This window comes from Stenella coeruleoalba, assembly GCF_951394435.1.
Source record: "Stenella coeruleoalba genome assembly, chromosome: 20".
NCBI lineage: Eukaryota > Metazoa > Chordata > Mammalia > Artiodactyla > Delphinidae > Stenella > Stenella coeruleoalba.
The window spans coordinates 29,059,182-29,075,589 of NC_137166.1; the positions used below are offsets into that span (position 1 = coordinate 29,059,182).

A 16,408-nucleotide genomic window follows, 5' to 3' on the forward strand; every position below is an offset into this window, starting at 1 on the left:
TTTATCCATTCATCTGTAGATGGACACTTAGGTTGCTTCCACGTCCTGGCTATTGTAAATAGAGCTGCAATGAACATTGTGGTACATGACTCTTTTTGAATTATGTTTTTCTCAGGGTATATGACCAGTAGTGGGATTGCTGGGTCGTATGGCAGTTCTATTTTTAGTTTTTTTTTTTTTTTTTTGTCCCAGGGAGTTCATCTCCTTTATTTATTTATTTATTTTTATTTATTTATTTTTTTGGTACGTGGGCCTCTCAATGTTGTGGCCTCTCCCGTTGCGGTGCACAGGTTCCGGACGCGCAGGCTCAGCGGCCATGGCTCACGGGCCCAGCCGCTCCGCGGCATGTGGGATTTTCCCGGACCGAGTTATGAACCCGCGTCCCCTGCATCGGCAGGTGGACTCTCAACCACTGTGCCACCAGGGAAGCCCCTCTATTTTTAGTTTTTTAAGGGATCTCCGTACTGTTCTCTATAGTGGCTGTATCAATTTACTTTCCCACCAACAGTGTAAGAGGGTTCCCTTTTCTCCACATCCTCTCCAGCATTTATTGTTTGTAGATTTTTTGATGATGGCCATTCTGACTGGTGTGAGGTGATACCTCATTGTAGTTTTGATTTGCATTTCTCTAATGATTAGTGACGTTGAGCATCCTTTCATGTGTTTGTTGGCAATCTGTATACCTTCTTTGGAGAAATGTCTATTTAGGTCTTCTGCCCATTTTTGGATTGGGTTGTTTGTTTTTTGATATTGAGCGGCATGAGCTGCTTGTAAATTTTGGAGATTAATCCTTTGTCAGTTGCTTCATTTGCAAATATTTTCTCCCATTATGAGGTTTGTCTTTTCGTCTTGCTTATGGCTTCCTTTGCTGTGCAAAAGCTTTTAAGTTTAATTAGGTCCCATTTGTTTATTTTTGTTTTTATTTCCATTACTCTAGGAGGTGGGTCAAAAAAGATCTTGCTGTGATTTTTGTCAAAGACTGTTCTTCCTATGTTTTCCTCTAAGAATTTTATAGTGTCCGCTCTTATATTTAGGTCTTTAATCCATTTTGAGTTTATTTTTGTGTATGGTGTTAGAGAGTGTTCTAATTTCATTCTTTTACATGTAGCTGCCCAGTTTTCCCAGCACCACTTATTGAAGAGATTGTCTTTTCTCCATTGTATATCCTTGCCTCCTTTGTCAGAGATTAGTTGACCATAACTGCGTGGGTTTATCTCTGGGCTTTCTATTCTGTTCCATTGATCTATATTTCTGTTTTTGTGCCTGTACCATATTGTCTGGATTACTGTAGCTTTGTAGTATAGTCTGAAGTCAGGGAGTCTGATTCCTCCAGTTCCGTTTTTTACCCCTCAAGATTGCTTTGGCTATTCGGGGTCTTTTGTGTTTCCATACACATTTTAAGATTTTTTGTTCTAGTTCTATAAAAAATGCCATTGGTAATTTGATAGGGATTGCATTGAATCTGTAGGTTGCTTTGGGTAGTAGAGTCACTTTCACAATATTAATTCTTCCAATCCAAGAACATGGTATATCTCTCCATCTGATTGTGTCATCTTCGATTTCTTTCATCAGTGTCTTATAGTTTTCTGAGTACAGGGCTTTTACCTCCTTAGGTGGTTTATTTCTAGGTATTTTATTCTTTTTGTTGCAATGGTGAATGGGATTGTTTCCTTAATTTCTCTTTCTGATCTTTCACTGTTAGTGTATTGGAATGCAAGAGATTTCTGTGCATTAATTTTGGATCCTGCAACTTTACCAAATTCATTGATTAGCTCCAGTAGTTTTCTGGTGGCATCTTTAGGATTATCTCTGTATAGTATCACGTCATCTGCAAACAGTGACAGTTTTACTTCTTCTTTTCCAATTTGTATTCCTTTCATTTCTTTTTCTTCTCTGATTTCTGTGGCTAGGACTTCCAAAACTTTGTGGAATAATAGTGGTGAGAGTGGACATCCTTGTCTTGTTCCTGTTCTTAGAGGAAATGCTTTCAGTTTTTCACCATTGAGAATGATGTTTGCTGTGGGTTTGTCGTATATGGCCTTTATTATGTTGAGGTAGGTTCCCTCTATGCCCACTTTCTGGAGAGTTTTTTATCATAAATCAGTGTTGAATTTTGCCAAAAGCTTTTTCTACATCTATTGAGATGATCATATGGTTTTTATCCTTCAGTTTGTTAATATGGTGTATCACATTGATTGATTTGCATATACTGAAGAATCCTTGTGTCCTTGGGATAGATCCCAGTTGGTCATGCTGTATGATTCTTTTAATGTGTTATTGGATTCTGATTGCTAGTATTTTGTTGAGGATTTTTGTGGTTATATTCATCAGTGATATTGGGCTGTAATTTTCTTTCTTTGTAGTATCTTTTTTTGGTTTTGGTATCAGGGTGATGGTGGCCTCGTAGAATGAGTTTGGGAGTGTTTCTTCCTTTGCAATTTTTTGGAAGAGTTTGAAAAGGATGGGTGTTAGCTATTCTCTAAATGTTTCATAGAATTCACCTGTGAAGCCATCTGGTCCTGGGCTTTTGTTTGTTGGAAGATTTTTAATTACAGTTTCAATTTCATTACTTGTAATTGGTCTATTCATATTTTCTGTTTCTTCCTGGTTCAGTCTTGGAACGTTATACCTTTCTAAGAATTTGTCCCTTTCTTCCAGGTTGTCCATTTTATTGGCATAGAGTTGCTTGTAGTAGTCTCTTATGATGGTTTGCATTTCTGCGGTTTCTGTTGTAACTTCTCCTTTATAATCTAATTTTATTGATTTGAGTCCTTTCCCTCTTTTTCTTGATGAGTCTGGCTAAAGGTTTATCAATTTTGTTTATCTTCTCAAAGAAGCATCTTTTAGTTTTATTGATCTTTGCTACTGTTTTGTTTCTATTTCATTTACTTCTGCTCTGGTCTTTATGAATTCTTTACTTCTATTAACTCTGGGTTTTGTTTGTTCTTCTTTCTCTAGTTCCTTTAGGTGAAAGTTTAGATTGTTTATTTGAGATTTTTCTTGTTTCTTGAGGTAGCATTGTATTGCTACAAGCTTCCTTCTTAGAACTCCTTTTGCAGCATCCCATGTGTTTTGGATCGTCATGTTTTCATTGTCATTTGTCTCTAGGTATTTTTTGATTTCCTCTTTGATTTCTTCAGTGATCTCTTGGTTATTTAGTAATGTATTGTTTATCCTCCAAGTGTTTGTGTTTTTTACGTTTTTTTCCCTGTAATTGATTTCTAATCTCATAGTGTTGTCGTCAGAAAAGATGCTTGATATGATTTCAATTTTCTTAAATTTACTGAGGCTTGATTTATGACACAAGATGTAATCTATCCTAGAGCATGTTCCACGTGCACTTGAGAAGAAAGTGTAAGTCTGCCATTTTTGGATGGAATATCCTATAAATATCAATTAAATCTATCTGGTCTATTGTGTCATTTAAAGCTTCTGTTTCCTTATTAATTTTCTGTTTGGATGATCTGTCCATTGGTGTAAGTGAGGTGTTTAAGTCCCCCACTATTATTGTGTTACTGTCGATTTCCTCTTTTATAGCTGTTAGCATTTGCCTTACGTGTTGAGGTCCTCCTATGTTGGGTGCATATATATTTATAATTGTTATATCTTCTTCTTAGATTGATCCCTTGATCATTAGGCAGTGTCCTTCCTTCTCTCTTGTAACATTCTTTATTTTAAAGTCTATTTTATCTGATATGAGTATTGCTACTCCAGCTTTCTTTTGCTTTCCATTTGCATGGAATATCTTTTTCCATCCCTTCACTTTCAGTCTGTATGTGTCCGTACGTCTGAAGTGGGTCTCCTGTAGACAGCATATATACAGGTCTTGTTTTTGTATCCATTCAGTGAGCCTGTGTCTTTTGGCTGGAGCATTTAATCCATTCACATTTAAGGTAATTATCAATATGTATGTTCCTATTACCAATTTCTTAATTGTTATGGGTTTGTTTTTGTAGGTCCTTTTCTTCTCTTGTGTTTCCCACTTAGAGAACTTCCTTTAGCACTTGTTGCAGAGCTGGTTTGGTGGTGCTGAATTCTCTTAGCTTTTGCTTGTCTCTAAAGCTTTTGATTTCTCCATCGAATCTGAATGAGATCCTTGCCGGGTAGAGTAACCTTGGTTGTAGGTTCTTCCCTTTCATCACTTTAAATATATTGTGTCACTCCCTTCTGGCTTGTAGAGTTTCTGCTGAGAAATCAGCTCTTAACCTTATGGGAGTTCCCTTGTATGTTATTTGTCATTTTTCCCTTGTTGCTTTTAATAGTTTTTCTTTGTCTTTAATATTTGTCAATTTGATTACTATGTGTCTCAGCGTGTTTCTCCTTGGGTTTATCCTGTCTGGGACTCTCTGCATTTCCTGGACTTGGGTGGCTATTTCCTCTCCCATGTTAGAGAAGTTTTCGACTATAATCTCTTCAAATATTTTCTGGGGTCCTTTTTCTCTCTCTTCTCCTTCTGGGACTCCTATAATGCGAATGTTGGTGCATTTAATGTTGTCCCAGAGATCTCTTAGGCTGTCTTCATTTCTTTTCATTCTATTTTCTTTATTCTGTTCTGTGGCAGTGAATTCCACCATTCTGTCTTCCAGGTCACTTACCTGTTCTTCTGCCTCAGTTATTCTGCTATTGATTCCTTCCAGTGTATTTTTCATTTCAGTCATTGTATTGTTCATCTCTGTTTTTTCTTTAATTCTTCTAGGTCTTTGTTAAACATTTCTTGCATCTTCTCAATCTTTGCCTCCATTCTTTTTCTTAGGTCCTGGATCATCTTCACTATCATTATTCTGAATTCTTTTTCTGGAAGATTGCCTATCTGCACTTCATTTAGTTGTTTTTCTGGGTTTTATCTTGTTCCTTCATCTGGAACATATTCCTCTGCCTTTTCATTTTGTCTCTCTTTCTGTGAATGTGGTTTTCGATCCATAGGCTGCAGGACTGTAGTTCTTTTTGCTTCTGCTGTCTGCCCTCTGTTGGATGAGGCTATCTAAGAGTCTTGTACAAGCTTCCTGATGGGAGGGACTGGTGGTGGTAGAGCTGGGTGTTGCTCTGGTGGACAGACCTCAGTAAAACTTTAATCTGCTTGTCTGCTGATGGGTGGGGCTGAGTTCCCTCCCTGTTGGTTGTTTGGCCTGAGGCAACCCAGCACTGGACCCTGCAGGCTATTTGGTGAGGCTAATGGTGGACTCTGGGAGGGCTCACACCAAAGAGTCCTTCCCAGAACTTCTGCTGCCAGTGTCCTTGTCCCTGCAGTGAGCCACAGCCGCCCCCCACCTCTGCAGGAGACCCTCCAACACTAGCAGGTAGGTCTGGTTCAGTTTCCTATGGGGTCACTGTTCCTTCCCCCTGGGTTCTCATATGCACACTACTTTGTGTGTGCCCTCCAAGAGTGGAGTCTCTGTTTCCCCCAGTCCTGTCAAAGTCCTGAAATCAAATCCCACTAGCCTTCAAAGTCTAATTCTCTGGGAATTCCTCCTCCTATTGCCAGGCCCCCAGGTTGGGAAGCCTGACGTGGGGCTCAGAACCTTCCCTCCAGTGAGTGGACTTCTGTGGTATAAGTGTTCTCCAGTTTGTGAGTCACCCACCCAACAGTTATGGGATTTGATTTTATTGTGATTGTGCCCCTCCTACAGTCTCATTGTGGCTTCTCCTTTGTCTTTGGATGTGGGGTATCTTTTTGGTGAGTTCCAGTGTCTTCCTGTCAATGATTGTTCAGCAGTTAGTTGTGATTCCAGTGCTCTCTCACCAACTGTTGTTTTAAATACTCCTTATGTATTAACTCATTTAATCTTCACATCAGCCCCATGATTTAGGTTCTATTATTATCCACATTTTACAGTTGAGAAACTGAGGCACAGAGATATTAGAGAATTTGCCCAAGGTCACACAGCCAGAAAGAACCATACTATGTAGTGCTTATGTTTCCAAGGACCTTATAAGCCACATTTCCAGATCTCAGTGTCCCCACAAAACAGCATGACTGCCTCCAGTATGTCGACGAGATAACTGAAGCACTGAGGTGCTTGGATGACACAGCTGTCAATTGGCAGAGTCAGAGCTCCAAAGATAAACTCTTGATTTCCATCCCGGGGGAACTTTCCCCAGATCATCAAAGCAAGGGGCGTAATATTCATAAAAGAAGACAATCAAAAGTTTAAAAAGAGAAAAATAAGTCAATGTCACTAGTATTCAGATAAATGTAGAATAAAGAGAATAATCATATATATAATGACGAAGATAATAAAAATTATCGTTATTTTGCCTATTCAATAGCCCAAAATCATTTTTAATAACCCAAAACATTGTTTAAAATTCAGTTAATGGAGGTTTTCATATATTAAATAAAGGGGTGCAGTTGGAGTATTTCTGAAGGGAAATTTTAAAAATACTCTTACTCGGAAATGTTATTTCTTAGAACTTATCCAAAAATATTTATGAACATGCATGAAGATTTAGCTACAGGATATTCATCATAGTGCTACTTATATTATCAAAATCATCAAGAACAATTAATAATCCCAAATAAAAGGTGCAGTAAATAAATTATGATTCAATATGCAACGTAATGCAGCTATTAAATGTCGGGGTGTGATATTTAATGACATAGAATGATGTTCATGATATACGTTCATGAGCAAAACAGGCATCTAAAGTATCTGTCTTGGGGTTTCCCTGGTGGCGCAGTGGTGAAGAATCTGCCTGCCAATGCAGGGGACATGGGTTCCAGTCCTGGTCCGGGAAGATCCCACATGCCGTGGAGCACCTAAGCCTGTGAGCCACAACTACTGAGCCCATGCGCCACAACTACTGAAGCCCGCGTGCCTAGAGCCTGTGCTCCATAACAGGAGAAGACACTGCAATAAGAAGCCCGCGCACCACAACGAAGAGTAGCCCCCGCTGGCCGCAACTACAGAAAGCACGCATGCAGCAACGAAGACCCAGCGCAGCCAAAAATAAATAAATTAAAATAAATAAATAAAGTAAAGTATCTGTATCGTGTAATATGATATTGTGATATAAGAAGAAATATGTATTTGATCTTTGTCCAGTTTCTGCTGAAGAGCTCTTTTTTTTTTTTTTTTTTTATTGCCATAGGCAGGCCTCTCACTGTTGTGGCCTCTCCCGTTGCAGAGCACAGGCTCCGGACGCGCAGGCTCAGCGGCCATGGCTCACGGGCCCAGCCGCTCCGCGGCATGTGGGATCTTCCCGGACCGGGGCACGAACCCACGTCCCCTGCATCGGCAGGCGGACTCTCAACCACTGCGCCACCAGGGAAGCCCTGAAGAGCTCTTAAAACCCTTGAAATCTCCTGAGTGGTGTATACTGTTGGGTTAATGAGGTCACTTTTGGACCTCATCTAAGAGCAGGAACTGGTTGCCAGAGGAACAATCATGTGATTAGAGGGTTGGAACTTTGCGCCACAGCCCCCTGACCTCTGGAAAGGGGAGATGGGCTGGAGAGGGATCAATCACCAGTGACCAATGCTTTCAATCATCCTGCCCATGTAATGAGGGTTCCATAAAACCCAAAAGGACAGGGTTCAGAGGGTGTCCTGGCTGGTGAACCAGAACTCTTCTAAGTGCCACCGTGCTGGGTCCCAAACTCCAGAAGGATGGATGGATGCTCCTTTGTTAGGGACCTCACCTTATGGATATCTTCATCTGGCTAGTGGCTTGTATCCTTTAATATCCTTCATAATAAACTGGTAATCTAGTGAGAAAACTAATTTCCTGAGTTCTGTGAGCTGCTATGGCAAATTAATAGAACCTAAGGAGGGGGTCACAGGAACCTCTAATTTATAGCCAGTTGGTCAGAAGCATAGGTGACGACTTGGACTTGGAACTGGCATCGAAGTAGAGGGAGTTATTGTGGAGCTGAGCCCTTAATCTGTGGAATCTGATGCTATCTCTAGGAAGAGAGCGTTAGAATTAGCTAAATTGTTGGACACACATATGGTGTGTAAGAATTGCTTTTTGGTGCGGGGGAAAAAACACACACATTAGAATTGGGTACAGAAAATTATGTGATTACATTTTAAGGGAGAAATTATGCAACAGATAAAAGACTGGAAAAATAGAATCTAAAATATGAACAACAGTTCTTGCTCGGTGGTGTATGCTTTTCATTTTCTTACCTTTACTTACCTATATTTTCTCACTTTTATGTAATAAGTATGTATTACTTATTACTTGCAATCAGGAAATTAAATGTATACTTGCAATAAAAATAAATAAAACATATTAATTGCAATCAGGAAATAAAAAGAATGAATATTATTTTAAAGGAATGGAAGAAGTAAGGAACGAAGGGAGTAAGGAGAGAAGAGAAGAAAAGAAAATTCAGCAAGAGGCAGGACCCTGGAAATTATTAGAAATCTCCTGCTGAGATAAATATGGTCTGAATCAATGCTTGTAGACATCTAAGGTGCCTTGGGGGACAGTTGTGAGTCTTCTTGCCCAACTTGACCAGCTAACTAGAACACATCAACCATCGTTCTGCTTGTGACTAGGTAGCCAGACACATTTGGGAGTTGAGAACTTGCCCAGTCAACACCCCAAAGCACTACCCATCCACACATCTCCTGGCCCACCTCACTTCCCACTATGGTAAAGTTCAAGAAGGAAAATGAATAGAACTGTGAAAATTAATAAAGAGAACCCGCACTAAAATGGAATCTGGAGGTGAGGAGGGGGAGATCTCAGGAAGATATCACTCCACCTCAATACAGATCCCCCTAGGAAGAGACATACTGTGCACCTCTAACCAGAAGTGACACAACTTTACCACAAGAAAGATTTCCTCCTCGCCTGGCAACAGCTCAGCCAATCAGAGACTATCATTACTCAGCCAATTAAAAGCCACTACATAACAAACTCCCAGTTTCCTCCAATGGACTTTTGTTTATAATGGTGTCTTCTAACTTCCCCTTTGCCTCTATAAAAGAGTTTCCTTTCCTTTTACCAGACTTGCATGTGGTTTGCCATAGTTGCATGTCCCCAATTGTGATTCTTTGCTGCTCCCAAATAAATCTCTGGTTTTGCTGGTAAAATATCTGGTTGTTTTATTGTTTTAGGTTAACAGAATCATTACTTTTGAAACCCCTCACTTGCTCAACTTTCTATTTTTTCCACAGCACTTATCATATTCTAATATACTGTATAGTCTATTTACTAATTTGCATATTGTTTACTATCTATCTGCCCCTGCTTGAATGCAAGCTCCATGAAGGTGGGATCTTTGTTCTGTTCACTAATAGATTCCAGGAAACTAGAAAATGCCTGGCAAAGTTGCTCAATAAATATTAGTTGAATAAAGGGCTCTAGAATGCTGTGAGAGTTCTGAAATGTTTGTAAGGATCTACACTATCTTAGGATTCCAGAACAAAGTATGAGCCACTCAGAGGATTGCCTTGGCTCCTTCCTGCATCCCTTTGAGGCTAACATCCCCACTGGAAGATGCCAAAGTCACACCTTGACTTACATGGGAGGGTAAGAGGTGGTATTCTTCACGAAGATCCATGGTTCTGCAGGCTGCGGCGGAGCAAACCTCAAGGATCCAAGAGGGGGCCTGGCAAAAGGGACTCCCAGGAAAACAGCCACAGGTTGTGCAAAACCTTCTAAGCTGACATATTTCCCCAGGACTCTGCCCTGCGCGGTGTCCACAACAGGCGGTGAGGGTGGTTGCCCTGCTGGACATTGAGAGAAAATGAGAACATGTCAGTGGTGAAGGTGTGAACTGGATACTGGGTGAATTTTGTTACTTTTGCCACGTGATCTTGAATGTCCCCTCAACTCTCTAAGCCTCAGTTTCTTCTTATGTAAGAGAGAGTGAAGCTAACTGTCCTTCCTAACTCACAGCGCTATCTGAAGGAGCGAATTGGAATTGGAGGTATAACAGCATCAAATAAGACATAAATGCAAAAAGAAGAGCCACTGGGAATGAAGAAGGCATTCAGTTTCCACACTTAGGAGCATCTAGAAACAATCACTGGACGCTGGTGCCGAGCTGCACGCTGGATGAGAGGATGAACAAGAGCAGGCTGCTCTTCTCAGAAATCTGGCCTTATGTGGAGGATGAGCCACATACATACCTGACCCTACTGCTGGGAAGAAAGTGGTCCGTGTCCTGAGAGACGTACCAAGTAAGGTGCCATAGGAGACAGAAGAGGGAGCGAGGCCTTCTGACTGGTGGCTTCATGGAGGCAGTGACCTTGGAGCTGGGACTTGCAGTAGTGGAAGGAGTGACAAGGGGAGGTGGAAGAGGGTGCTTAAAGGTATAAACAGAGATGAGATTGTGCAGAGGTGAGGCTCTGCGACAGCAAAGTGCAAGACCTGCTTGAGGAAGAGCGATTGGCCCATTTGGGTCAGGAAGAGTAATGGGGGAGGAACATAACCCTGGATGAGACAGGTTCATGTCTGGGAGGGTCTCAAATGCCAGGCCAGTGATTCAGCCTTTATTTAGTGGGTAAATGAGCAGCAGTGAACCATACTGGAGTAAAAGAGAGTGACACAATCAGCTTGAAGAGGCCCCTTCTGCTGGCTCTGAGCACGGTCATCCAGGGGGAGCGAGATGGGCCCAGATTCCATCTGTCCCCTTCTCGTGGAACAGACAGTTCTTTCTCACTGAGCTGAAATGCGTCTCCCTGAAGCTGCCACATCAGTCCTGGTCCTACCTGCTCTGGGACATCCTGCACCTTCATGTGACAGGCAGCCTTAGTGACCCATGTTCATACTCATCCCTCAAGTCTTCTCTTGTCCGTCCTCAACAGCTTCAGTTTGTTTAAGCATCCTAACAGGAAACGATTTCCAGCCTCTTATCCTCCCAATTGTTCCCCTTTAGATATAGACACAAGGTCAACCTCTCTCTCAAAGTATGTGGCCAGAATAGAAAAGAATAACCCAGATTTGGTCTTACGGACAAATCCGATGATAACCTTCAAGAGAGATGAAGTGGACAGATGTCCAAATGGCAAGGGTGAAAAAGTGGGCGATTGGCTGAGAGGTATAGGCAATACTGGTAACAGCAGCAGTTACTTGTGTTATACGTAATGTTTGTATATTGAGCACTTACTATGTGCTACATGGGCATTCCAGTTCCTTTAAACTAATCTTCACAAAAGCCTTGCTAGGTAGACATCAATATGCCCATTTTTCAGATGAAGTAACTGAGGAAATGGAGGCAGCCAGTATGGACTTTCTTTTTTAAAAATTTTTATTTATTTTTGGCTGTGTTGGGTCTTGGTTTCTGTGCGTGGGCTTTCTCTAGTTGTGGTGAGCGGGGGCTACTCTTCATTGCAGTGCATGGGCTTCTCATTGGGTGACTTCTCTTGTTGCAGAGCATGGGCTCAAGGCACGTGGCTTCAGTAGTTGCAGCGTATGGGCTCAGTAGTTGTGGCATGCGGGCTCTAGAGTGCAGGCTCAGCAGTTGGGGCGCACGCGCTTAGTTTCCACAGCATGTGGGATCTTCCCAGACCAGGGATCAAACCCGTGTCCCCTGCATTGGCAGGCGTATTCTTAACCACTGTGCCACCAGGGAAGTTCCCAGTATGGACTTTCTAAAGGTAGAACTGGCATGGCCCTGCCAGGGGGTAAACAGCAGTAAGGGAATAATCTGCCCCTAATTTGGTTCTTACTCTGCTCTTACCCTCAGTTCCAGGCCTCTCACAGTGTCATAGGCCCAGGAAGAAGAGAAAACCCAGTGGAGCCTGGGCTGTCAGTGCACTGACAGCCAGAGCACCGGCTCTGGACTCAGGAGTTAGAGATAGAATTCAGAGCATGATTTTCCGGTTGACCTTGGGCATGTACATTTCCCTCTCTGAGTCTCAGTTTCCCCACCTATAAAATGGCACAGATGCATTCTGAGGTCCCTTGCCGCACCCTTGTATTAACCAAGTCTTTTATGTTCTGTATTCTGATGCCTTGACATCTGGGGCCTTGCTGATTCTGGAGGGACTGCCCCTCCCAGAGTTCGCCAATCCCTAATGATAGGAATGAACTTCCCCTTCAAGCGTGCCAGAGCCTGTACCCCAACTACCTTCTCTACCAGGCCCTCCACATCTGGCCACTATCATCCTGCCCTAATCACTCCAGGCCAAGTACCTGACAACTGTGCAGTCCCTAAGCCCCAGAGCCCACTGCAATCGGCTGCCGATCCCAAACCTGCATATCCTGCCTCACCTCTTCCATCCCCCCAGCAACCAAGATAAAGCCCCTCACCCCCAGTTCCTCCTTCTTCCCTGTGTCTCATGACCCACCCAGGGCTTCACCTCCAGGCCCCCCATGGTAGTTCCGTACTCCTTCCTCTGGGGAAATTGAGTCATAAACCATCTTTTCAATGACAGTTGGTTCCTGATCTGTGGGCCTTAGAATACCCCAAATTGTCTATTAATACACTGTCTTTCTTTTTCTGGCTGCCCTGCGAGGCATGTGGGATCTTAGTTCCCTGAGCAGGGATCAAACCTGCGCCCCCTGCAGTAGAAGTGCAGAGTCTTTAACCACTGGACCGCCAGGGAAGTTCCAATATACTTTTTTTTTTTTTCAGTACACTGTCTTTTAAAACAACTTCTTTATCCCTTTTTTGCACTCTCTCCATTCCAGGCACGCTCTCAGAAACAACAGCCCATTTCAACCTCACAACAGCCTAATGATGTAGATACAGCTTTCACCCCCATTTTATAGAGGGGGAAACTGAGGCACAGAAAAAGGAAGTCCTTTGCCTAAGCTCACAGTGCTAGTAAGTGCTGAGCTGGGATGCAAACCCACACACTCTGCCTCCAGAGGCGGTATTAATATTCTGGTAAGCTAAGCTCCAGGATTTGGCCACGTCCGTATTAGTAATCAAGAGGAAAAGATATGGAACTCTCCCAAGTCCTCAGCTGGAGGTTGAGGTTAGCTGGTTGTCCAACCAGGAGGTTAGCTGGTTGTCCTCCTCTGGTGTGGCGGCGTGCAGCCGAGTCTAGGGTGTTTATCGTCCACTGTGTCTCCTGCTGCGGGGGACCAGCTGGGCTAGACGGTCCAAGTCCACAGAGCGTGCGCTGCTGCAGAACCGCCCCTGTCACTCCTTTCCCTTGTCCCACACAAGGATTTCCAAAGGTCCCCCGCTATTTGAATTTAGGAGGACTCACCCAAAGCCGTGAAAGTGGTGAGGGAGGACAAGACCAGAGCGAAGAGCCACATCGTGGAAGGACAGCAGCTCCTGTGCCCGCAGGTCTCGGCCCTGCTCCGAGGGGCTGTTCCAGTCCCCGCCCCCAGTCCCCGCCCCCAGCTCTCTGCACAGGCTCCCGCCCCAGTTGCTCAGTAGCCTAATCTGGAAATAACAGAAAAGCTCTCCCACCCTTCCCCGTGGGCTGCTGTTTAGGGCTGTAAGCCACGCCCACCCAGAATTTACCTTCTTTTAAATCAAGAGCCCGGACTTTACTCTCCAATTACAGGTAGCCACCTACAGGTTCAACGATTTGTTTCGTAAGTGTTTCTCCCTTCCTGGACTCTAACCTTAGTGTACTGTGGGCTACCAAGGCAGACACAAGCACACAGAGGTCTTTGGACCAGGGGAGGCTGTGGTCTGGGGTCCTCAGAACAATTTGAAAACTTTCAGAGCAACTCCCAGACCCACAGCTGCCCAGCTGGGGAATTAAGGGCAAATCTTTTCATTTCCCTGGGCTTCTATTTCATAGAGTTCCATGCTCTTATTTTAGAAACATCTTAAATTTCATTCAGTCTCCCTTCTGATGCCTAAATTAACTTCACAGTATTCCTGCTAAGTGACTCAGCCTCCTCTTGCACACCTGCAGGGTCAGGGAACTCATTACCTCTCCAGGCAGGGATCTTTGGACAGAATGTTCTTACAATAAAGGAACTCCATCTCTCTATAGTCTTTGGTTCTAATTATTCATTCATCCATCCCTCCACCTTTCCTTCCATTTATTCATTATTTCATTTATTCATTCATTCTCCAAACATTTACCAAATGCCTGGCACTATGCTAAGTGCAATGGATACAAAGATAAATTCAAGACATGTTCCATCTCCTGGAGGAACTCTCTATGTAATAAATAAGACAGATGCAGGGAGAGGTGATAGGTAGATTGCAGTGCAATCTGAAAGCACCAAAGTAGAGGGATACAAAGTGCTCTGAGTACACCTGTGAAAGTGCCACTTACTCACTAGGGACACAAGGAAAATGCTCAAAGCCTGTTTTATAGAATTATTAAATGTTGAACAGTAGGACATTCTCTAAATACATTCTGGTACAGCTGGCTAAGGAAATACTATGCTTTCACTCAAACTAGTGAAGCACACCTCTATTTATTTAGTTAGTTATTTTTGGCTGCGTTGGGTCTTTGTTGCTGTGCGTGGGCTTTCTCTAGTTGAGGCGAGCGGGGGCTGCTCTTTTTTGCAGTGCGCGAGCTTCTCACTGGGGTGGCTTCTCTTGTTGCAGAGCACAGGCTCTAGGTGCGGGGGCTTCAGTAGTGGTGGCACGCAGGCTCAGTAGTTGTAGCGCATGTGCTTAGTTGCTCTGTGGCATGTGGGATCTTCTCTGACCAAGGCTCGAATCCGTGTCCCCTGCATTGGCAGGCGGATTCTTAACCACTGAGCCACCAGGGAAGTCATACACACCTCTATTTATTGACAAGGAAAGGCAGTCATGATCTATTGTGAAGGGGAAAAAAACAGATTATAATATAACTATGACTGCTTTAGGAAACAGTTTGGCAATTCCTCAAAAATCAAACACAGGGATTTCCCTGGCGGTCCAGCGATTAAGACTCCATGCTTCCGCTGCAGGGGGCGTGGGTTCGATCCCTGAGGATCCTGCATGCCACGTGATGAGGCCAAAAAAATTTAAAAATTAAAAAAAATCAAACACAAAGTTACCAGATTTCCCAGCAATTCCACTCCTAGGTATATACCCACAACAGCTGAAAACATATCTAATCAAAAACTTGTACACAAATAGCTGCATTAGTCACAACGGCCCGAAGTGGAAAGGACCCAAATATCCAGGAACTGATGAATGGACAAATAAAATAATATCTATCTCTACAATGGAATATTATTCAGCCATAAAAAGAAATGAAGTACTGGTACATGCTAAACATGGATGAACCTTGAAAATATTACGCTAATGTAAGAAGCCAGACATGAAAGGACATATATTGTATGATTCTATTTGTATGAAATGTCCAGATTAAGCAAATCCATAGAGGCGGAAAGTAGTTTAGTGGCTGCCGCAGGCCTGGGGTGGGGGAATGATGTGCGGCTGCTAATGCATGGAGGCTTCTCTTTGAGGTGATGAAAATGTTCTGGGATTACATAGTGGTGATGGTTGCACAACCCTGTGAGTATACTGAAAACCACTGAAGTGGACGCCTTAGAAAGGTGAATTTTATGGTGTGTGGATAATCTTTCAATAAATAAATATTTTTAAAAATCCAGGGCTTCCCTGGTGGCGCAGCGGCTGGGAGTCCGCCTGCCAATGCAGGGGACACGGGTTCGAGCCCTGGTCTGGGGAGATCCCACATGCCGCAGAGCAACTGGGCCCGTGTGCCACAACTACTGAGGCTGCACGTCACAACTACTGAAGCCTGCGAGCCTAGAGCCCGTGCTCCGCAACAAGAGAAGCCACCGCAATGAGAAGCCCACGCACCGCAACGAAGAGTAGGCCCCGCTCACCTCAACTAGAGAAAGTCCAGTGCAGCAACAAAGACCCAATGCAGCCAAAAATAGATAAATAAATTTATTAAAACAATTTTAAAAAATAAATAAAAATTAAAAATCTAGTCATGTACAATATCCCATTATAATATAAAAAATATCTTTCTTTGGGGAGGAAAAATTTTGGAAGGTTATACCTCTAACTTGTGTTGCAACAGCCATTTCCTGGCTATAATATTGCGAGTGTTTTTATTAGTATTTTCCACTTTTATTCACTCAGACATTCATTTGACAAATATTTACGGAGTGCTCACAGTGTGAGAATGACCGTGCTGAGGGCTTTGTATGCAGGATCTCACTTAGTTCTCAAAATAAACCTGTGAATTGATACTATGATCTCCCAGTGCTCAGTGAGGACAAGGAAATGGCCCACAGTCACAAAGCAAGTAAGAGGAAGAGCTGAGAATTGAACAAAAGCTGCACAGTGTTATAGACCTTACTCTAAACATTGTGTTAACCAGAGTCGTGAGATGTGAACTTTGTTCTTGTCCGTGGAGAGGGAGCAGATGTGAAGGGGTTGTCTCTAGGGCAGAAGACTGAAGAGGTAGCTGTGCCTTCTCCATGCTTGCACTGTTTCCCAACTGTCATTTGTCAAAACTGACCTTGTCCAGGCCAGACCAATATTAACATTAGGAAGAATTGGGCAAGCATAAAGCACATGACAATCTTAGAAAAGCTCATGGGTTCTTGGCCAACGTCAT

General features: G+C 43.1%; 1 protein-coding gene across 2 annotated transcripts in view; it reads right to left on the reverse strand.

Moving 5' to 3' along the window:
- The window catches only part of LOC307178261 (liver carboxylesterase-like), a 67,092-nt gene that overhangs the window by 22,715 nt on the left and 27,969 nt on the right, over positions 1-16,408 (reverse strand). For both annotated transcript variants that reach the window (XM_079906253.1, XM_079906254.1), the window contains exon 2: positions 9,475-9,682. In XM_079906253.1, coding sequence (XP_079762379.1) covers positions 9,475-9,682 — 208 coding nt within the window. The remainder of the gene's footprint in view (positions 1-9,474; positions 9,683-16,408) is intronic.